Source organism: Echiichthys vipera (assembly GCF_963691815.1).
Source record: "Echiichthys vipera genome assembly, chromosome: 5".
Classification (NCBI taxonomy): domain Eukaryota; kingdom Metazoa; phylum Chordata; class Actinopteri; order Perciformes; family Trachinidae; genus Echiichthys; species Echiichthys vipera.
The window spans coordinates 3,245,783-3,270,048 of NC_139830.1; the positions used below are offsets into that span (position 1 = coordinate 3,245,783).

Consider the following 24,266-nt stretch of genomic DNA (forward strand, 5'->3'; position numbering starts at 1 on the left):
TTAATTAATAATAATAAAAATGGATTTTATAGGCTAGGCAAAAGACTTGGGCTTCAGCTTGTTCCTTTTATTCGGTCGGTAAATGTTTTTTTATTATGTGAAATAATTATTAGTTTTAACCTAAATAAAACCACTCATTCATTAATTCATTCATGCTGTGAGTAGGAACTGTGTTAAACGTGTGTCCGGAACCATAAACGGTGTGTGGTCGGAACTTTGATCAGCACGGACCGCGTACGGCGGGCGGTTTAAACCACCGGATGTGACGTGTGGCACACACAAAAAACGTTTTTCCTGGTTGGCATGGATTTATAACCATAAACAAACCTTACAGCGTTTATTTAGTCTTCTTTTGACTCTATTTCCATAATTAACACGCTTTTGTTTTACGTTTTAAATGTTTACGACTTCCGGCGAAGTCTTTAAAACCGCGACACAACGAAGCTAACTCGTTAGCCGCTATGAGCTAGCACGGAGTTGTTTACCTTTGTTTGAGCAGAAATGTTCAACAGCAAATTTAAGGAAAATGAAAAGAAAAGTGGCGAAATTAAGACTGAGCCCCAACGAAGAGGCGCGGGTCCTGCGGGAGGAGCACGAAAGGAGGAGGAAGCTGCGGATACAGCAGGTGAGACGCTGTTCAACACACGTTATTACAGTTTCTGCTTCATGGCTGTGATCAACTGTCAGCTACTCACTGAGGTTTGGTTCACAAAGACTGACAGATTATAATAATAATAATAATAATAATGACTTTTATTTAGGACACAATGGGAGGTCCATAGTATTCTAAAAAGTAGCACACTATATATACAAATATATAGCAGTTAATATATAGTACAATTCATATAAATACATATAATTATTGTAGAATTATTATTATTATTAATGATAATAATAACTACTTTTATTTATGACACAATGGGAGGTCCATGGTATAGTAAAAAGTACCACACTATATATACAAAATATAGCAGTTAATATAAAGTACAATTCATATAAATACATATCATACAACTATCGCAGAATTGTTGTTATTAATAATAATGATAATAATAACTACTTTTACTCAGGACACAATTGGAGGTGCATAGTACAGTAAAAAGTAGCACAATATATATACAAAATATAACAGTTAATTTATAGTACAATCCATATAAATACATATAATAATACAATTATTACAAAATTATTATTATTATTCAAAACAATATTAATGGCTTATTTAGGACACAATGGAAGGTCCATAGTACAATAAAAACTAGCACAATATATATTCAGGACAATGACTATAATAGTAATAATATAATTATTGCAGAATTATTATTGTTCACAGATAATAATAATAATAATAATGACTTAAATATTAATAATGACTTTTATTCATGACACAATGGGAGGTTCATAGTACACTAAAAAGTAGCACACTATATATAGAGAAAAATATAGCAGTTAATATATTGTACAAATCATATAAATACATATAATAACATAATTATTGCAGAATTATTATTATTAATAATAACAATAACGACGTTTATTCAGGACACAATGGGAGGTCCATAGCACAGTAAAAGTAGCACAATATAAACATAAATATAGCAATTAATTTATTGTACAATTCATATAAATAAACATTATAATGATTATATAATTATTGAATAATTATTTTTCACAGATATTTATAATAATAATAATAATGACTTTTATTCATTACACAATTATTATTATTATTATGATAATATGAATAATAATTATACATATTATTCTTATTATCAGAATCAGAAATACTTCAAGGCTCATTCAAGACATATTTCAAAATAAGTTTCCCTTTGTTTGAGCCACTTTTCTGAAAACACCCCTCTGGATATTTTTTCTAAATCAGCTGTTATTTTAAGACTTTAATGCATGTTTCTTTTGCACTGACTTCCAGGTGCGGGAGCAACAGCGGCACATCTCACAGCACATCCGCCGTGAGGTTGAGCAGAGACGACAGCGTGAGCTGGAGCGGCTGGAGAAGGAGCTGAGGGAGGACTGGGAGCGACAGCACAGGGAGAGGCTCCACACGCTGCAGAGCTTATACCAGGAGAGCCTCGTGCTGCTCGGTCAGGGACACAGGAATGCAAAAGAAAACGTAAGATAACATTGGCCTAAAGTGGGGGTGCCCAATTCCGGTCCTGGAGGGCCGCTGCCCTGCATGTTTAAGGTTTCTCTCTGCACCAACACACCTGATCTTAATCATGTGCTCATTATCAAACAGCTGAAGCTTGTGACAGGTTTGGAAATCGTTAGAATCAGGTGTGTTAAAGCAGGGAGAAACCTAAAACGTGCAGGACAGCGGCCCTCCAGGACGGGAGTTGGGCACCCGTCGCCTAAAGGAAAGGGTTATACCTTGTCTTCCTTAGCTGGAGTTTCCGTTGCGGGTGGATCACCTGTTGAAGCCGTTCCTTTAGAAAAATGTAGTCATTGTTGAGTTAGTTGCTTAGTGCAAACAATATGTCAGATGAATTTGCAGAAACTGAGATTATCGAAGACCAAGGAGAACATCTGAACCCAATATGTAAACAAAACACATGAACAACACTATATTCATCTTCTAGTGAGGTTGTCATCATGTTACTTATTGAATTTTTGTTTTGTCATTTTGATTTATTTGCATTAGGAGCCCGACTTGGCCGCCAAAGCTCAGAAGGAGGAGGAGAATCACGTCAAAGCAGAGGAGCGTTACAGAGAAGCCCTGAAAGAGCTCAAATCACAGAGGCTTCAGGACCATGAGAAGCAAAGCCGGTAGGCAGCGTCACAAACATTTGCCTGAAAGACGTTTACATGTTAAGATTTGATCAGAATCAAAATACCAGGAGGTGGAGCTCTCGGGCTGAACGAGCTCACAAAAAGACACAGCAACAGAAACTAAGGAGTTTTAATGTGACAAGAGACGTTTTAACAGTTATTCACTTATTGAGTCAGTCCTAACTTACAACATCTCATCCTGGTACACTTTTCAACAGTCACGCATCATCAAATATGCAAGTAAACCACCAACACACCATCTTACACGGCCCCTCACACACGCTCCACAACTCTTTCCAACTCCTTCCCTCAGGCCGTCACTACAGGGTCCCTTTAGGACAAACTTAGGGAAAACTCATTCATGTCATCCGCCATCAGCATCATCAACAACATCTTTCAATGTTCTTTTAAGGTTTTATTCTGTATTTATCTGTGTCGGTGTGGTGGTTAGCACTGTCGCCTCACAGCGAGAGGGTTCCTGGTTCAAAATCCCGGCTGGGGCCCTTCTGTGTGGAGTTTGCATGTTCTCCCCGTGTCTGCGTGGGTTTTCTCCGGGTTCTCCGGTTTCCTCCCACAGTCCAAAGACGTGCAGGTGTTCGGTTCATTGATGACTCTAAATCACCCGTAGGTGTGAATGGTTGTCTGTCTCTGTTCGTCTCTATGTGTCCTGTGATACACAGGCGTCCTGTCCAGGGTGGACTCCGCCTCACGCCCAATGTCAGTGGGATCCAGCCCCCCGCGACCCCGACAGGGACGAGCGATTGAAGATGAATGAATGAAGTCAGTCTAATCCTTTGCTTGTCTGTAGATCCATCAACGCCAGGAAGAAGGCACTGCAGACAGAAAAGGAAAGATCAGCAAAAGTGGCCAGCCTCCCCCCGCCTCTCCCGAACCCCATTCAGGTGATTTTCCTCAGCAGTAATATTATTTACACCGTTTTTCTTTTAGCCCGACAGAGCAACCTTACTTTCTTCTTCTTCTTCTTAAAAAAAAAAAGCAGTCTGGCAATTAGTCGTAAAGTTTTCACAATAAGGTTTGAGCTAAGTTGTTCAGTGATGCCAAACATGCTGCTGTTTTTATATCCTCCCAACGTAACATGAGTACCAGTCTGTTGTGTCCTGTCCTGTTTACTAAATTAAAAAAGTTGCACAGTTTAGGTTCTGGGTGAAGTCAAGGTAACGGTCCTTTTCTCGTCTAAGCAGAGCATCGATTCCAAGAAGCCGCACGTCGTAAAGAAATCTGACGTGAGCGCCTTCGCTGCCACGCATTACCACATGCCTGAGAGCACAGTGGACAGGGAGGCAGACACAGAGCAGGTAATCCCTCCTCTTTTGTTTATCGCATGCTTTCGTTGGTCTCCCTGCTATCAGAGTTGTCTGATGTGTACGTGTGTCTACAGCCTGATGCCCACGAGGGAGCTGAGCTGGAGGTGAGGAGACTGCAGGACTTACAGAAGGAGGGAGAGAGGAGGAGAGAGGAGCAGCTTGAGAAGGCTCGTCTCAGAGGAAAGGAGGCTCTGAGGAGGGAACATCTTGTGCAGGTACCTGGTTAAAAACATCTGGAGTTTGTGTTAAAGTGGGGAAGGTTACAATTGGACAAATGACTCTGCAGGTATTTATTAGAGACCCACAATCCAGTTTTTTATCAGCATTGAATGAAACCATACACTAAACTTGGGAACGGTATTAAAAATATAGACTAAAATGTTCTTCAACCACTTTGAAGACACTGTAGAGATGCCGGGGGACTGTTGAGAGATGGAAACTCCTCCAGTGAGCTCCTTGTTCCTGTACATGACACCCAGGTGGACACACTAAATGTACAATTTCTCTGTCGAACTGTCACCTCAGCCACAAATTATTTTCAGATGTCGCTCCAAATTAGTCTTCACTGAGTTTAAAAAGACTGACTGAGTAACTGATGAAGGAAAAAGTAACCACTGTGACATTTTCACTGGTCTCCGTGCTGCTTTCCACTGTTTACCGTTGCTTAAACATAAAGGGATACTCATCCACCTGCAATAGGAAAGAAGTCGTTGGCTAGATTTAGTGGGTTTTCCTGCATTAAAAGTCGCACTCGACAACATTTTTTTGGTTATATTCACTGAAACTGACACTCCGCTCTGATAGAACAACATAAATCATCTGGTTTTAGAAACAAAACGCGCCTCTCTGTCCACCTAGAGCCTGTTGTTTGATTTGCAAAAATCCACCGCACCCGTATCACCTGTCCACTCAGCACAGGGACGTGTCACTGCTGACTGTCACAGTTCGTGCACAGGCCACAGATCCCCCCCACCCCCGCCCCCCTCGCAAATGTTACAATAGCACAGGCACACGCCTCAAGCTAGGCATACGCTAAATTATGTTACCAGTTGCTATCTGTGAGTAAATTAGCCAGCCTACCTCCATGTAGGGTGTACTCCATGATGTTTATTGATGAGAGAAGAGATGGGTGCGTTCACAGGAATCTGGTGCACGTGCACTGACGAGCACTCGATGGGAGGGAGCGGAAGAGCTCGATGGTAGAGGGGGAGGGGCGTGAGAGTCAGAGTCAACTCGATCTGCCAGACTTGCCGACTGCAGCTTTAAAGAGATTGCATATACACCAATTCCAAAATTGTGCACATGTATCTGACAATTTGCTTTCACTTTTGCAAACACTGTTGACCGACAGCAGGACAACAGCATTCATCAAAGTAAGAATAAAAGACTGTTGTGGTTTGTATTGTATTACTAGAAACAGACCCCTGTCATCCAAAACCCTGGGTAATGGGCTTCCACAATTTTATAAGACCAGGGGCCGTATTCACAAAATACGTTAAGGCTCAGATCAGCTCCTAACTTGCTGATTCAGGAGTAACTCTTAAAAATAAGGGGCGTTTCACTCCTAATGTCCTAACTTTTTAAGGTAAGTGTAATTCACAAAGCATTTAAGTGCTAAAGTAGCTCCTAAATCTATGCAAAGGTCACTCAGAGTAAATGAGGATGGAGCTAACACGGCTGCTGCTGCAGTCAACATTTAGAGAGATTCAGTGATGCTAAACTTTTAAAAAGGTATCGCCTTAAAATGGAGATTATGAACGTCGTAGAGTTGGTCAGGGATGCCATCGCATCACCAACCAATAAAAAACACCCAATATCACCGCAGATTGAAGTTGGTACAACTCTACGTGGGCAAAATGAAGCTGTTTGCTCAGACGATCTTGGCGTCTCTCGCCGGTCGTCAGGAGGATTTTGCTCCAGACGATAAACGGCCGACTCAGACCCAACAAAGTGCTGCAGCTCATTCACTCCCCCACTGAAGTGTTTCTGTCATAAATTCACTCTTAGGGACTCATTCCCTCTCAGCCAATCACTGTGGGCATAGACCTTATGAACATGATGTCACCCACAGCACCGAGGTCAGCCCCACCCTCTGGTCTTATCTCAGGAGCCCCTCCCACTCCTGAGGAAAAGTTGGTCTCAGAGGCTTTGGGACTAGGTTTGAAGAACTGACTCTGAACTAAGACCTTTCATTGCTCCTTAGGGGAACTCTGAGCGCTGAAATGTTTTGTGAGTACAGCCCCTGGAAACCCCTGTTATCATACCTTGCCCTTGCACAGCCAACACAGCAACATCATCCCATGGTCTTTTTCTGCACTTACATTCACTAAATTAGCCATCGAGACAGTTTTTTCCTGTATAAAACAAAGCAGCAGTGGGCTCCTTCCTTTGGGATTGACTTTGGTAATCCACTGTAATGGACTTTACTATGAGAGGAGCTGGTACAGGGGCCAGTAGGTAAGTCTTTAAAACACTCTTTTAATAAACTCTGGCTTCACTAACTACGCTGTTGGTGCTTTGTTGTGTGTGTAGGGACTCTTCTCATGCTGCTGCAGAGGTTTGCTGTTATTTTCAGCAGCATTAGTGGTTAAAAAAGACCTTTGAATGCCTTCACTGTACTGCCCCGAGCTAATCAGTGTTAGCCACGTCCGGTTGTTAGCGTCTTTTCTGGATATCTACGATAATAGTTGTGCCGAAAAAGACCATGGGAGGATTTGGCGCCGGAATTACACTTAAAGACAAAATCCTAGTGCAGCCCTTCGTATGAGTTAGTACATGTTCACTAGTCTTCTATCAGAGTGTCAAGTTGTAAAAAGAGACAATAGATGTTTAGGATATATATACACACACACATATACAGTATATACTGTATATGACCTGTTTTTGACGGTCTCCTTTTAGGACCGTGAGCGCCTGCTCGTTGAACTGGAGCACATGCAGCAGACGGACCTGCTGAGGAGGAGACAGCAGGTGTCCCAGATGCCTCCTCAGATCTTCCAGCCGCTCTACAAGAGACAGGAGACGAGGGAGGACTTCCAGAGGGAGATGGAGTTTGCCTTTGAGGACATGTACACCGGAGAGAGGAGTGAGGAGGGGACCGTTCAGGGGTTCGGTGTTTAGTTATGAATGTGATGTTTTAACAAAAGCACTTAAACCTCGGCTGTGTCTGTCCCCAGGGGTTAAAGGAGACCTGGTGGTCCAGCTGGTACCCGAGCCTCTGCCGGCTCCGTCCACAGGCAGCCAGGACCAAGAGCTGGACGTCACTCTGGAGGACATCGACGCACAAGGAACAGGAAACGCACGATGTGACACTGAGCAGGAAAAATCCGCTCAAGGTAAAGAGAAGCACTTAAAACCTAAATACATGCAACTACTACTTTTTGCATTTACAAAAAATCAATACACAGATTTGTTTACTGTACTATATGATATACGTTTTGTAAGCTCAAGCTTCTTGCTTACACATGGTTGGCGTCCTTGAGAGTCCTTGAATTTGATGTTGAAGAAGTCGTTGGAACCATGTTTACAGCTAACGGCGGTGGCTGTGATGACCGTGATCTAATTTCCTGGAAATTCATCTTTACCGAGCCAGAACTGCATTTAGAGCTGCAACAATTAGTCGATTCTTTGTTATTACATTAATCAGCTACTATTTTAAAAATCAATTTTAACATTTTGAGTCATTTTTAAGAAATAAAATATCCAAATTCTCTGATTCCAGCGTATTATATGTGAATATTTTCTGGTTTCTTTCCTCATCTGTGACACTAAACTGAAGCTCTTTGAGTTGTGGACAAAACGAGACATTATAGGACGTCGTCTTCTCTTTGGGAAACACTGATCCACATTTTTTCCCTCAATTTTCTGCCATTTTCTGAACCAAGCAACTGCTTAACTCAGCGAGAAAATGACGACAGATTAATCAATAATTACAATAATCGCCAGTTGTTATAAACATTCTTCTTTACCCGCAGCGGAGCCCTCGAAACCTGCTCCAAGACGGGCGCTGAAGAAGCTCCTGGATCGCATCAGGAGCCAGAGGAACCAGTGGACCGACCACAACAGTCACGACCCCGCAGCCGAGTCACCGACCGCCGTCACAGATCAGATCCCAGAGCGGGACACGACCATCGACACCGGCTCTCTGACCAGCGAGGAGAAACTGACCCCTGTCGAGCTCCCTGAGCCCGCCCGCTCACCACCCGGTAAGTCACTCACGTTCAAAATCACTACCTTTGTCTTTAATTGTCCCCTAGTTTCACTAATTTACCTGCTGAGAAAAGCTCTAAATGAATTGTGATTATTATTGCTACATAAAGATGTTCCAAATATATGTTTTTACATATTTTCAACTTTTTAAAAGATATAATTACGAACAAAAGTTAAACAGCTGTTTCTTTTATTAATTTAGTTTTAATTTATTCCCCTCCCCGTTGTGTTTTCCTAATACACACCCCTGCATCGTTAGACTGTTTATTTATGAGATAATTGTGTTGTTTTATCGGATCAGCGCCGGAGGAGACGACGGAGCGGGCCCCGGCAGCAGATGCTCTCCGTCCTGATGTCCTCGCCAACAGAATCCAAGAGTTTGAAGAGGAACGGAAGAAACGGGTACGTGTTGATTCACCAGTGCTGCTTGTTTTTCCACACACCCTCCTTCACTTCCCCTCAGACCTTGGTATCACGTAACAGTGCACGTCACATGGAGGGCACTTAGGAGCACCGGCCCCGTTCGAGAGATCGGCCATTCGATCCCCAGCTCCCTCGGTCCACATGTCGAAGGCAAGATAGTGAACCCCGAATTTCTCCCTGTGCTGCGCATGGGTGTGTAAATGTGGTGTGAATGGTTAGATCCCCCCCCCCCCCCCCCATACAAGAATAATGCAGCATGAGCAGAATAAGATTCAGAGTTCACATAACCAGACAATAAGAAGAAATGACAGAGGGCAGCAGCAGATTTAGGCTTCCAAAGGTTATAAAATGTCCCCATAGACCCCCTGATTGTGTATCCGATCTTCACTAACTTGATGTGGTACATGATTTCGTTAATCCAGTGACTGTATCTTGGAGGTGTTGGGTCTTTCCATTTCAATAATATCAGTCTCCTAACTAGCAGAGCGCAGAAAGCCAACACAGTTCTTTCCCACATCTCAAGATGGGAGTCCATCTGGGCTGCACCAAAAAGATTCAAGATTCAAGAATCTTTATTTATCCTGAGGGAAATTATTGTGCAACACTTTCAATACAAAGATGGGAAAGGATCAGAGTGACAATAAGCATAAAAACATAAATCACATCAAAATAAAGCTAACGTAAAATAAATCAATGTGCTTTACACTCAGTTAAATGAGATGATGGTGTTTTCTACAGATGATTGAAATGTCTGCACTTTGTCAACAGCTGCATTTGTCTTTGATTCAGAAACTTCTGGTTGTGATCTTTGATATATTGGAAATTACATTTATTCCATGCGTTTACAGAAAAGGTTGAGAAGAATTCACACAAGCTATGCGTGTGTGTGTGTGTGCGTGTGTGTGAAGTTTTTTAATGATGATCATAAAAAGTTGCTTTATATTCTTCTTCTTTGGTGGTGAGTAATCACAGGGTTTTACGTCCATTACTGCCACCCACCCATGGGTGTATTCTCTTCCATCATATGCATAACTGCAATGCATTGTGGGTGTTATCCACCTCTCACTTCAGTTTTTCAGGGGGCATGTTGAACCAGTACTGAAACGCAGCAAAAGTCTGGTTCTGTTGTGATCCCAGGAGCTCGTTTCTGATTGGTCTGAATCCATTGGTCATCACTTAATTAATCCAGCAGCTTCTACTCTAAAGCACTTCATCCCTCTGCATTACAATTAGTTTCTGCGTTGATATAAAACAACAATAAGATAAAACAACTACACACCTTGGCTTGATGGAGTGGGTGGATGTTGCATCTTCATCCAGCAGAGGAACAGGGGAACTGCATGTCACAGGAGGGAGAGGTAGATGACCTGCTCGAACTCAGCCAATTGTTTTGCTTCTGTTCAGGACGAGGAGCTGGAGCGGGAGAAGCGGCAGCAGGTGGTTTTGCTCCAGGAGCTGGAAGAGCAGAAAGCCACACTGGAGCAGCTGCTGCTCGAGGCCCAGCAGGAGAGAGAGGATCTGAAGGCTGCGGTGACTCAGAGAGCGCCTGTTAACCAACCAGAAGTACCCGTTCATGACCAGGGGGTCCCCTCTGTCGCTCCTGGACTACTCACTGAGGTCAGGCCCTTTGATTTCTGTTTTTTACAGGTATCACTGGCTAATGCTATAAGATATTCTATGTTAAATGTGCTCAGTAAAGTAAAGTTACCTTCAAATATTTACAAACTCATTCTTGATGTTTTATCACTGTTTTTATATTGTTTATATGTGAAATTAAACACAAGATGAGTATATAGAAACATACTCGAGGTTCCAGACTGATGCAAGTGCTTTTAAAGCTTTTTCTATCGAATAAAGAAAACGTATTTGACGTATTTGTGCCTTTTTGTTTGAAATAACTGAAATTAATATGGACATAACCAACTACTTGCGATCTTAAAGGGTTTATTTTTAATATAATAAACACAATTTTGTGTCGTTTACGTTGTGAATGTTCACGGAAATGTTAATTATGTAATCCATGTAAATGTGTGGGAACCCTGTACACTGGTAAATATAAATGTTGCTCTTTTTGCCCCTCAATCAAACTGTTTTAGGGACATTTATACCTTTTTTTAAATTTCTGACTTCAGTGATGAATGATTTCCACTTGTGCTCTCTGCAGCTGGTGCCTCCCGCAGAGGCAGAGGACCACAACAGAAGGGTTAAAGAATATCAACAGCGGCTGCTGGAACAGAACAGGTTTGTGCGTTTAAATCCTGAAGATAAACTGATTTTCACCTCTTTTTTCTCCACACAGTTGTTCTTCCTCAAAGAGTACAGCTTTAGAGGATCTAAGTGTAGGGTGTGTTGGATGCTATTCACACCCTTAATGCAGATTTGTGATGTAAGGCTGTATAAATAAAACTTTTTCTAATTTTAGAATTCACCAGAGGTCAGTGGAGGTGGCTCGTCAGCGCCTTGAGGAATACCAGCGAGCTCTACGAATCCGTTACAACATGACCGCCACGTCGCTCCCGCCTGTTGTCCCTCCTCCGGTCCTCAGTCACCCACCTCTGCACGGTGCTCCGTCTGTGCATCTATCGGCTCCTCTGCAACTCCCCACAACTTCTACAGCACACGCATGCATCCGCTCTAAGTCACAAACACCCGTCGAAGTTCCCACAAGAGAGTCTGACGTGTTGACTGCACCTTCACAACTTCCTTGCTCAGGTGTAAACGTTGGCTCCAAGTTGCTGCCGGCTGAATCTATTTCGAGCAGTTCCAGGATCCAGAGACCAGATGTCAACGCCTGGCTGACTGACAAGATAATGGAGAGAAGTACAGAGCACCTTACGGAGAGAGCGAGACCCTCTTCAGAGCCACGGCCTTACAAACTGTTCACAGCGCATCACTCAGCCGGCATCCGGCTCCAGACGACCTCTGATCCCGTCCAAGCGGTTAGCCCGAGCATCACAGATGGTGCAGCTCTGGTTCCAGGCCATGCAGCGGTTCAGCCTGCGGCCTTCCCTCGCGGCTCCCTGCGAACTGGTTCCCTGAGTTCCAGGGAGGACGACAAAGACATGGAGCGGCAGAGACGAGAGCTGCAGGAGTTCCAGAGGAAGCAAGGAGAGGAGAGACAGAGACGAGAGATGCAGGAGGTCCAGAGACGCGTGTTGGAGCAGAGAGAGACGGTGGAGCTGCAGCAGAGGAAGCAAGAAGAAGAGAGACAGAGACGAGAGCTGCAAGAGGTCCAGAGGAAGCAAGAAGAGGAGAGACAGAGACGAGAGATGCAGGAGGTCCAGAGGAAGCAAGAAGAGGAGAGGCAGAGACGAGAGCTGCTGGAGGTCCAGAGACGCGTGCTCGAGCAGAAGGAGGTGGTGGCGCTGCATCAAGAAGAGGAGAGGCAGAGACGAGAGCTGCAGGAGGTCCAGAGACGCATACTCGAGCAGAAGGAGGTGGTGGCGCTGCATCAAGAAGAGGAGAGGCAGAGACGAGAGCTGCAGGAGGTCCAGAGACGCGTGCTGGAGCAGAGAGAGGCGATGGAGCTGCAGCAGAGGCAGCAAGAAGAGGAGAGACAGAGACAGGAGGAGCACATGGAGCACATGAGGCGGCAAAAGGAGACGTTGCAGGCTCTGATTCACGCTGATGCACAAGTGAGTGAGGGCACTGTTGCTGCCCTGGTGCTTTTATTCAAAGTACAGGAGACAAATCATAGTTTGTTTGTTTGATACATGTTGGTTTCTGAGCGATGATGTGAAATGACCTGACCTGAAGTGTATTTAATTAAATAAATACACAACATGAGGGTTTCTACACTTGAACTGAGCTCAGTGAGTCTTTGCATGTACAATATTTTGGGGGAAACAACTTTACCCTGTTTGTTTTCTCACCCACAGCCGTTTCCAGAGGCTGTCAGTGAAGTGTTGGTTTCAGAGAACATCGATCAGACGCGCCTCAAACTACTCGCGTCCCTGCTGAGAGCTATCGAGGAGTCCAACGGAGGAACTCTATCACACTTGGAAGACCTTCAGGAGCAAGATGGCGCCCCTTCACCACCGCCAACTAACGGTGGGGAGACGGGTAAATGATGGGTCATGTTTTTTCACACGATTTTAATTTAACTTATTTAAGTTACACTTTCATTTATTCCATTTACACTTTACTTTATTCTATTTGTGATGAACGTTGTCCCTCGCTGTTGTATTCAGTACTGGTTATCAACATTATTTGCAGGACTCCTCCCGCCTCATCGAGCGGCGAAACCCCCGGTGACCCGCGTCAGGCTGGGCGCCATGGAGATGATGACGGAACAACACGAGCTCAGTGTCATTCAAGAGGTGGAGACGCCGGTCGACACCAGCCAAGTTACAGGTCAGCTCCGCCCACAAACACATGGATAACACTGTTTTTATCATGCTATACACACACACACACACACACATACATACATGCATACACACACACACACACACACACACACACACACACACACACACACACACACACACACACAAGACAAGCTATAGAGAGGAATACCAGTTGATAAGCTCAGGATCGGTGGTGATGTTGCTGCCGGGTTGAGATGGTGGTGGAGGAGAGGCAGTCAGAGTCGTGAGGCCTACGTGCAGACGGACACACACACACACATACACACACACACGCATACACACGAGACAAGCTATAGAGAGGAATATCAGCTGCTTTGTTCCGATCTTTCCTTCTGTTCTGCGGCGTCATGAGGGCGACCATCTACCCTCTGAATGCGCTTGCATCCTCCGACTTTTTACATTAAGCATCGTGCACATTGAAGACAGCGAGCTAACTATTCTACCTGCTCATCAACTTCTAGAGAATAGGTGGATGTAGTTACTCTGGACATCTCATCTCATCTCATCTTCATCCTCTTATCCGTGCTTGGGTCGTGGGGGCAGCAGCTCCAGCAGGGGACCCCAAACTTCCCTTTCCCGGGCCACATTAACCAGCTCTAACTGGGGGATCCTGAGGCGTTCCCAGGCCAGTGTGGAGATCTAATCTCTCCATCTGGTCCCGGGTCTTCCTCGAGGCCTCCTCCCAGCTGGACGTGCCTGGAACACCTCCCTTACTAGATGCCCAAACCACCTCAACTATAAAACATTAAAAACATTGGAGAGAAACACATAAAAAGAAATTTTAAACTGCATTTTCAGTTCTCAATTACAGGTAATGACAGGTACAGTTCAGTGTGGAGATCTAATCTCTCCACCTGGTCCTGGGTCTTCCCCGAGGCCAGCATCATTAAATAATAAGTAACAATATCCGCTGCTTTCTGTCGGTTTAAAGGAAGTCTGTAAATGTTTTTTTAGGCAAGGCAAGTTTATTTAAACAGCAACAATGAGGTAATTCAAAGTGCTTTACATAAAACATTAAAAACATTGGAAAGAAACACATAAAAAGAAATCTTAAACTGCATTTTCAGTTGTCAATTACAGGTAATGGCAGGTACAGTACAGTGCAAGCAGTTAATAAATCATTTTATTTAATTGAAGACAGTGGCAAACAGTTTTAGAGGTGATGTTCAGGGCATCGAGAGTCTGGAGATCTTTGAAAGCGCTTGACTTTTACTCTTAAAAAGCTAAACGAGTACGAACTCTGTTTTATTTCCAGGCCCGGAGGATGGTGTGAAGGTTCCCTCTCACGCCCTGGACTGGGATCTGCAGGAGGAGGGTTCAGAGTCGTCTTTGGTGTCTGACGCGACTCTGCGGACGCCCTCCTCGTCCAGCAGCGGGCAGCAGACCGCTGAGAGATCCACCAGCTCTGGAACAGGCTCCGGGAGATCCAGCCACCTCGCCTGGAGAGAGAGGCTGCTGCTGGGGGCGGGAACATCTCCAGAATCCTCCGAGTCTGGTGCGTAGACGGCAGGTGAAGAGTAGCATACAGATGTTTGTGTCGTCTAGAAATAATGAGATGAAGACTGAAACATTGTTGTCCAGATTCAGTCCTGAGGAGAATCTCGCCACTTTCCTCCGACTCTGGGAGAGGCGCCGACTACTCTGGTGCTGCAGTCACAAGCTACAGATCCCCCACAGAGGTAACCAGGCCGGCTGAACGCTCTTTCTTCTCTTTCCAGTTCTTCAACCCTGTAGTAGACGCTGATAAGGTCAACATGCAGTGAGAGACCCTGTGTTTTCAAATTAGTGGTTTTCCTCAGGCTGCACGATTACGGCTAAAATGATTATCACGGTTATTTTTAGGAATTTTAAATCTTCTTTTATTTACTGATATTTTATTGCACATTTTATATAAACGGAGCTCTGCTTTCACTTCCATGTCGGGTGACGTTTCTGCTAAAATACACAAATCTTTGCCTCCAAATGAGAGCGGTACTTGCAACAGTGCAACCTCTAGAAATAAAACATGAATACAATGGAAACCAAAAGTGAACTAGATATTCATCTTCTGCTCCAGATGTTTGGTTTATATGAATCTTCCACTCTGGACGGCAGCCACAACGTTCAGGAGAGTTTTTCAAAGGTTGCTGCTGCAGGGTGAAGCCAAAACATCTGGACTGCCCCCTGATGGCTGTTAGTTTAGGAAGTGCTCGATTGTGTATGAAGAGTTTTATGAGAGATTGTGCGGTCCTAGTTTCCCCTGTGCCGTTGCAATTAAGTGATTTTAGTCATTTTGCATCTTTTTGTGGTGGTTTAGCATCTTTTTTTAGACATTTTGCATCTTTTTGTGGTTATTTTGCATCTATTTTTAGTGTCTTTTCATCTTTTTGTGGTGGTTTTGCATCTATTTTTAGTCATTTTACATCTTTTTGTGGTGGTTTGGCATCTATTTTAAGACATTTCTTTGCATCTATTTTTAGTCATGTGCAGTTGCAATAGGAGTGATGCGTTTTCCTCTTTAACAACAGTCTACACATACAGACATATCTCTTAAACTCCCACTGCGTTATTCACATTAGTTGTATGCTACTCTTTATGAACCAATGATGTCGGCACAGAGTTTGAAAACCCTCTGAGGTTCACATGTTGTGGATCGATGATGAAAAATAGCCAAATCTGAGAGCTTGGGCAAATCTGCCTCAGCCTTTGATTATGCTTGAGAAGCTTTTACTCTCTCTCTCTCTCTGTGCGTGTGCGTGTGCGTGTGCGTGTGTGTGTGTGTGTGTGTGTGCTTCTGAGCGATGATGTGAAATGACTTTACCTGAAGTGTATTTTATTTAAAGTACACTTCATGATGGTTTCTACACTTGAACTGAGCTCAGTTATACATACAAATACTTTCTCCTGAATCTGTTATTTTTATCTTCTTAACATTTATTGTGTGTGTCTGTGTGTGTGTGTGTCAGTCTGCACGTAGGCCCCATGACTCTGACTGCCTCTCCTCCACCACCATCTCCACCGGCAGCTACATCACCACCGATCCTGAGCTAAACATAAACGCTGGTGAGGGACAACGGGAGCGTTGGGTCACTACACAGGACAGAACATGCCGGTTATCTTTTTAACTTTATTACAGCCTAAGTCTGTTCTCCTCTCCTCTGTCTTCATTAGATAAATCCCCGCTGCCTCGTCATTGTGTAGAAGGAGGAGCAGATCTACTGGACGTCTCCTCGCCATCCGCTCAGAGCTCCTGTGTGGAGGACGTCTCGGCTGACGGGCGCCCTGTTATGGCTGTCCAGTCTCTGTTTAATGACAGCAGCATCCAGAACATCATAGACAGATACACCAGAGAGCTGAACATCTCCCTCAGCACGGCCGGCAAAACCACAGGTACGCCACACAAGCTGCACCGGACACAAGCAGAGAGTCGGCCGCCGCAGTACTGTGCTCTCGTCACTCGGCTTGTTCGCTCAGGTGGAATTTAACAACCTGCATGTTTTGTTATGGTGCTCGTTAACGATGGAGCTTCTGCTGCTTGTTTTGATCGACTAAGAAACAGCAGAAGAGTCCGAAATAGTCCACAAGTTAGAAGTTCCAGTGTTGAGACGACGCTGGCCTGTTTCAGGTTCAGTTCAGACTTGGTGACGATCCAACAGGAACCTTTTATTAAAGGTTACTCCGCCTCTTTTAAAGTGTAGCGAACATCTGAACAAGAACCTTAAGTCATCAGGTCAAACTCAAGACTGCATCATGTGAGATCGCGGTGTTTCGTCTTGCAGACAGTGAAGGCTCGTGTGTGGAGGAACCCGACTCTTCAGGTTCCCGACAGTCTTTGGTTCCAGTCCCGGAGAGGAGAGAGGAGGACGAAGACTCCCCGGCTCGTCCGTCTCTTCCCTCAGACGCAGCAGGAGCACAGAGGAGCGGCCTGGTCAGTGACTCACAATCCACCATCGTTAGTTTTTGATGATAAGTTAAAATCTCATCCTTTTAAAGGGGCTGTAAACTGTATTTTATGGTGCGCTGATTGATGTTACTGCAGCTCTAAATTGTTTGACTGTGCATGTTTATGAAAGGAAGTCAGTTCTAAATGTCTTTGCTGTCAGATACCCAGCATTCAAGTGTCGAGGTTAACCGCCATAATCACAGTTACATGACGTCACAGTTTCATAACCGTGTGAATTGTTGAATCTATGATATCTACGCTGTCCTGCGTTGTTTCCATGGACGTATTCTGAGCCAACGGGCCCCTGGGCACAGACCTGTAAGAGCCCCCACCCCCCTCACCTCACCTCCTGTCCACACAGGAACAAGACACCCAAATTCAATGAGTCGACTTTTAGTTGTTTTGTCGTCATTTTTGGTCTCTTTGTTGTAATTTTACCTAATTTTTTCAGTTGTTTAGTATGTCTTTATTTAGTTTTTGCATCTCTGTGATTGTTTTGCATTTATTTTTATATAATTTGCATCTTTTTGTGGCGGTTTTGCATCTATTTTCAGTCATTTTGAATCTTTTTGGGGTGGTTTTGCATCTATTTTTAATCTGTGTTAATCATTGCATGTCTTTGTCATAATTTTATGTCTCTATGTGGACGTTTTGTGTCTATTTTTAGTCATTACACATCTCTTCATGATCATTTTGTCTTTTCAGCAACATGTGTTGAGTCAGGGCCCCGGTCCTTATGGATCCCTGGGCCTGTGCTCAGGAGGCCCGTTCAGTAATCCGTCCGTGGTCGTTGCTCTGTGAAAACAGACATTAAGTCACTTTGTTTGTGCACTGGTTTGTTTTGTTTGTATGAGAGCGTCGTCGTGCCTCTAGGAAATGACATTCCCGCCTTTGAACCCACCACAAAAGCGACATCTCCAATGTCCCTGACTAATAATCATGAATCTTTGATATTTCCTCAGACAATAATCGTGATTTCAAACTCTCATATCGAGACCTCGCTACATTCAACGGATGTTTTGTTTTTGCTGCAGGACTGGGACGATACAGTCCACCCAGTCCAGGAGCAGGACTCCTTCAGACCACTGATCGGCCAGCTGACGGACCAGTCATCCTTTCTCGCTGCTGACCACAGAGACTCGGCCATGGAGCAGCTGGTCGGTCAACCCTCGGCTCAATCGTCCGTGATCGGTCAGCTACCGGGGCCGCCGTTCTCCCCGAGCCTCGATCAAGGGGGCTTTGACTCGACTCTGAGTCGAATGATCGGTCGCCTCTCCCACCAGTCGGGCTCTCATTGGACGGGCGACGGGCAGGACTCTTATGCCGGTCAGCTGATGGGCCAGGCGCCGTCGGAGCAGTCGACCACGTGGTTGGATGAGAGCCGGATGAAGCCGCTGGTCTGGGAGCTGGATGAGTCTGCCGGACAGCTCAGTGGAAGCTCGGGTAAGAGAAAGTGTGTGTGTCTGATTTCATGATGGGTTGGAAATAAAAAAAAAGGACGTCTCATCAACTCTCCCGCTCTGTGCAGATGAAAAAACGCACGTGTCTCTCGGCGTCTCAACTGAGGCCAGCGTGCCGTCTTACCCGGCGCTGCCTCCTGAAGCCTCGTCACACAGCGCCTCTGTCCCCGAGGTGAACCCACCGCCACAGGACCAAACACTGCAGGACCGAACCAGTCCCACAGACCTGGGCCCAGAGAGGACTGAAGGTGAGGGGACGACTATTTAAACATGTACCGTTTGTGTGTGTTGTCTCAGTGAACGTCACAAAAACAGCTTTGTTAGTTACATAAAATAAAAAATATTTAAACGCGCTTTCACCAAACACAGAGTTGGTTCATTTTTATTTGCAGCTGTTAAAAATATAACTGAGCTTTCTGTTCGTGTTCATCTTCAGTGTTTCCAGGTTCGGACTCGTTCCACCCGCTCCTGCCTGAAGTCACCCACAACGAGACCACGGACCCCTCCTTGACCTTTCACTCGCCCCAACACAGCGCCCCTTCCTCCCCTGACGCACAGCCAGCCAGCGCCGAACGCCGTGTTTCCACGCCTTCTGAGGAGTCTGAACCGTCACCCGAGCGCCTCAGAACAGAGGAGGCGTCCGGCTGCTCGGCGGCTTCCAGCGACTCTTTCTCCCGCCTCATCACCTCCCAGAGCCACGAGTCTGTGCTCGTCCTGTCTCCCGCCACGATGCCGCCAGAGGAGGAAGACGCAGAAAGGAAGTGCGTTTCTGAAAGGCGTGGAGATTCAGTCCCGCTCGGCGACCTCCGTTTGCTCTCAGACAGGATTTTGGTACGATTCTGTTTATTATTCACCTTTATCGTCTTTCAGGCGGTGCAGTGCCCAAAGGCAGCTCAGATCGCTACACGTCCGCGTCCGCCACACGTCAGTGTCCGCCACACGTCAGCGTCCGCTACACGTCAGCGTCCGCCACACGTTAGCGTCCGCTACACGTTAGCGTCCGCTACACGTTAGCGTCTGCTACACGTTAGCATCCGCAGGGTCTTTAAAACCATTAAATAAACCATCTGAGACACAATTAAGGCCCTAAAAAGTATGAGTTTAAACTTCATTTAGCAAGAGATTCAATGTTGTTCACTAAAGTTTGTATGAATTTAATCTGATTTAATGATTGCGTGGGTGTTTAGTTTGATTCTTGGTTGTTTATTCACGGAGACCTCAGAGATTTGACATCATCTGAAAAAGTCCCTTTACGCCCCGGTGATAATCTACGGAGCGAACAGGAATACGCAAACTTTTGGATGAAGGTTTGGAGGAACAGCACTGTAAAAGTAAAATACAGGAAAAAAAACAAAAATGACGAAAAAAAAATCTAAATAATACAAAATAAAAATAACAAAAACTAAAATAATAAAATAAATACAAAAATATCAAGAATATCAAATAATACAAAAATAAAACATTGCAAAAAAATCCAAATAATACAAAATAAAAATAACAAAAACTAAAATAATTAAATAATACAAAAATATCAAAAGAATACAAATAAAGAAATAACATAAAAATACAAAAATAACAACAATACCCAGTAATACAAAAACTAAAATAATTTTAAAAATCAAGAATACAAAATAATATAAAAATACAAAATTGCCAATAATACCGAAAAAAAATACAAAAATAAAAATAATATAAAAATACAAAAACAATACAATACCAAGAATAATAAAACAATACAAAAATATCAAGAATAAAAAATAATATAAATGTAAGTTACAAATAAAAAATACCACAAAAATATTACAAAAATAACTATTTGAAAAAATAATTTAAAAATAATACAAAAATGTAAAATAATAAACCCTGCATTGGATTCAATTCATTCTCTTGTGCTTTGTTTCCGCCTTGTTTATCTGAATTATGTTGCTTTGATAAGTAGAGTTTTCACAAACTAACACTGTTTATTGTTCTATCTTACAATAAATGTAGTGAATATAAGTAAGTGTGTCGCTGATGTAACCGGTTAAAAGTCAAAGTGGTGATTGATGTTTTAAAAGGTATTAAATTTGACTTCAGGATTCCTGCAAATACTCTGATTTAAAATGGTTATTTTAGCGTTTTTCATTTTCTAAAGTTGTGGATCGTCACAACGTCCGGCAAGAAAATGTAAAAACTAAAACACGCTGCATATGAGGTTCACAGATCCGGTGTTTAGGAGACACGAGTGTTTGCAGCTAACGCGGCTTGATAGCGCTGCGACGTCGTCCCGTTTCAGGTCGGGAGTCAAAGGTCAGGGTTTCCTTTGTGTCGTGTCGTCGGCTGAGTTGTGCTCGTCGTCTCTCCCCGTTTGTCAGGAACCTGCGGGTGAGAAGGGCATCCTGGAGCAGACGGACATCACACTGGTGAGCCTGACGGACACCACGCTGGAGGAGCGAGAGTCGACCATCGCTGAGGAGGAGGGACAGGAAGATCAGGAGACACAGGTGACTTTACATCTACACACGTCTCTGAGTGTTTACCTCTAACAGCAGGCGTCCCTGATCTCTGAACACAAACCTCTTCTTCTGTAGGCGTCAAAATCCACGTCATCGCTGGACGAGAACCAAACACACTCAGGTAAAATCACAGCACGGACGGACGCTAATGATCTAAACGTGTCTGTTTTCAGTGAGAACATTTGCGAACGTGTGAAAAACGTCCGCTTTCTTATAGATTCAGTGACGCTCCTGGAGTTTCAGCGGGGTCCCAGCAGAGACCTGCAGGAGGTCCAGCAGCAGAAGCTCAGAGCGCTGCAGCAGAGATCGGCGCGCAGGGTGGAGGAAATCAAGGCCAAAGGAGCTGTCGCCAAGATTCAACCCGGGATCCGGGCTCCACCTGAGGCCAGGGAGCGTCCTAAAGCGAAGGAGCCTCAGCCGGTCACCTGTGAGGCAAAGACCGAGTCAGGACCTCAGCGTAAGACGAACACCAAGTCAAAGGGGGGACAGGCGGCGCTGCGTCACACTACTGAGAAATCGGGCTTCATGAAGCAGAAAACGCTCCAGAGTTCTCCTCCAGGTATCTCAACCTCACACCGTCGGACACTTTGAGCACCACGAGCGCAAAAAGACCAACAAGTTAGAACCTTAGAACGAACCGTGGACGCCGTTTGAGGCGCGGTGAGAGTCCCGTACAGTCAACAGTAAACACCCTGACTCTATCACCGACGAGAGTTTTAACAAACAGGGTGAAAAAATGTCAAACACAAGCTCTTCACCGCCTGTGAGTTTGTAACAGCTGAACGTTTCCTGCAACAAGCTCCAGCTCAGTCGCTCCGTTCCTCTGTTTCTTCTCTTTCTCCGTGAAATGAAGCGGCTTTCACGCGCGGTCGGAAATGCCGACATCAAAGCAATCTGACGGAGAACAATAATTGTGAAATGCAAAGTGTGTTCAAAGCCTCTCCCAACACACATTTACGTACAAAACCGCAATCTTCAAATGATTTTCCCTCAAATATGAACCAAAGAACGAGGTCGTGGGTCCAAGCGTGTGAAATGTGTTTCCTCAGGAGGGGGGCTGGAGTCTCCCTTAGAGAGAGGGGGAGAAGTTCAGCATCCGTGAGGAACTCGGAGTAGAGCCGCTGCTCCTTAAATAAATAAAATAAATACAATATCAAAATAATCCAAAAATACTCAATATATGATTTCATCACAATACGAGTCCATTGAAAGACAGTAACTATCATGTTGAATTATGGCCCCGCCTTCATTGCATGCACTTAAATAAGGAGACTGGACCTGTTTGGTTTCATTCATGTGAGTGTGTCCGTATGTTTCCGTTTCCTTCAGTGAGCGTCTGCAGGGTGAGAAAGGAGGACGAGGTGAAGAGCTGCACACCGGACCAGAGGAAGCGAGATGTTGTTGAGATGCACCAGAGGACTCAGAGGTAAACGTTAACTCCACGCGTCTAATAAAGACACTAAATGATGCTTATCTAAACTAATACTGATCCATTAGACATGTAAACCAGGGCTTTTATTTTAAGCATCCTCACAAGTGGCTCGGAGCAGAAGTCTCCTCAGTTTCCCAACATTACTAAATGTAACTTTCTGTAATGTCGGTTTGCACAACCACAGCTTGTCGAGTCATTTTAAGGCATCGGAAAGCATCAGAAAGTGAAAGAACGGGTCAGTGCAATGACTGAAACTGCATCCTACGAATGTGTGCTTGGTAGATTAAGTGATGACGGGGGACGGGGTGAGCTCTTGGGACAGGATCTGGGATTACGTAACGGTAAATGTGTGAGTTCGCAAGCACATTTACCAGAATTGGAACGATACAGAGAAGGTTAGCATGGCTCCTGCACAAGGATGACACGCAAGTAGCTCAGTCCATAGTTTACTCGGCTGGAAACGGAGGGTCACCGGTTCGGGTCCCTGTGTGGACTATGCCAGTTCATCTCCTGTTGAGCAAGGCACCAAACCCCCAACTGCTCGGGGCGCTGAGCTATTGGCAGCTCCCCCGCTCTGACATCTCTCCATTAATGCATATAGGTCCTGTTTGTGTGTGTGTTTGTTTCGGGCTTCTTCTTCTTCTTCTTCGTCCTGTTGTTGTTGTTTCTTCTTCTTCTTTCTTCTTCTTCTTCATCCTGTTGTTTCTTCTTCTTCTTCTTTCTTCTTCGTCCTGTTGTTTCTTCTTCTTCCTCCTGTCTCTTCTTCTTCGTCTTGTTTCTTCTTCTTCGTCCTGTTGTTTCTTCTTCTTCTTCTTCTTCTTCTTCTTCTTCTTCTTCTTCTTCTTCTTCTTCTTCTCCTCCTCCTCCTCCTCCTCCTCCTCCTCCTCCTCCAGTAGGGTACAGAACTCTTGTTTTGTTGTACTTCCCCCGGGGGATCTTGTAATACTGTACACCCCAATATGTCAGTATGATGTGCGTGTGTGGTCAGATATATGTTTAGTTATTTTGTACTCACTATCTTTTGCAATTTCTGCCCTTTGAGAGACATAAATGTGTCCGTAACAGTAAACTCTTAATAACGACTACCTGTTCTTGTAGATGAGAAACGTAACTAGTTTTGTTCCACGCCGTGGAAAGTTCAATAAAATCTAAAGCAATCCTCACAAGTTACCAGACGACACTATCTGAACAGTGCAATGTTGATGTACAACGGTAAAGTTTATCTGTATATATATTTATCTTTATCGTTTATCTTTATTAAACGTATTTAAGTCGACACAAAAACCCGTCAGCTGTTAGATCAGGTGAGCGTTTCCCATCATGGCCCTGGTTTCCTGCAGTCACTCAATCTCGTCAGGTAATCAGCGCCCACGTGTGTGCGAGGTCAACGCAAGTGGGACACAAATCTACCCAGCATGCATTGTGCGTCCTGGCTCGTCTCCACGTTCCCAAACCAAAGCGATGCCGTGTCTCCTGTGTGTTGGTTCAGACTCTACGAGCAGCTGGAGGAGGTGAAGCGTCAGAAAGCCCTGAGGAACAGACAGGAAGCGTCTGCAGAGAACAGACTGAAGGCCAAGGAGTTCCACAAGGTAACTGTTATTATTATTATTATTATCATTATTATTATTATTGTTATTATTCCAGGGCTGTGAGCACCGAACGTGTTTTAGTTTCCTGAATCTCTTTTTCTGCCGTCTCTTCACAGAAAACGTTACAGAGACTTCGTGCCAAACAGAAGCCGCAGTGACTTCCTGAAGGCGTTTTAAAAGGATTTAAGTTAATTTGTAAAGTTTTTATCAATAAAGAATTTAAGTTATTTGACTTTTTGCTGAATTCTTTGAGA

At 44.4% G+C, this 24,266-nt stretch overlaps 1 protein-coding gene across 1 annotated transcript; it reads left to right on the plus strand.

Moving 5' to 3' along the window:
* Window positions 1-311: 311 nt before the first annotated feature.
* On the plus strand, window positions 312-24,170 carry cep295 (centrosomal protein 295; the record flags this gene model as incomplete). Its single annotated transcript, XM_083914153.1, has 30 exons — window positions 312-625; window positions 1,931-2,131; window positions 2,660-2,784; window positions 3,596-3,689; window positions 3,990-4,103; window positions 4,187-4,327; window positions 7,014-7,197; window positions 7,289-7,447; window positions 8,087-8,317; window positions 8,623-8,723; window positions 10,149-10,361; window positions 10,909-10,985; window positions 11,167-11,884; window positions 11,939-12,379; window positions 12,623-12,806; window positions 12,960-13,097; window positions 14,370-14,609; window positions 14,696-14,793; window positions 16,060-16,156; window positions 16,265-16,483; window positions 16,873-17,021; window positions 18,071-18,479; window positions 18,565-18,744; window positions 18,933-19,327; window positions 20,851-20,979; window positions 21,067-21,112; window positions 21,209-21,550; window positions 22,321-22,417; window positions 23,913-24,012; window positions 24,129-24,170. Exons 1-30 carry the CDS (start codon window positions 527-529, stop codon window positions 24,168-24,170), a joined length of 5,763 nt encoding a protein of 1,920 aa, XP_083770279.1. The 5' UTR covers window positions 312-526.
* Between the last annotated feature and the right edge of the window lie 96 nt (window positions 24,171-24,266).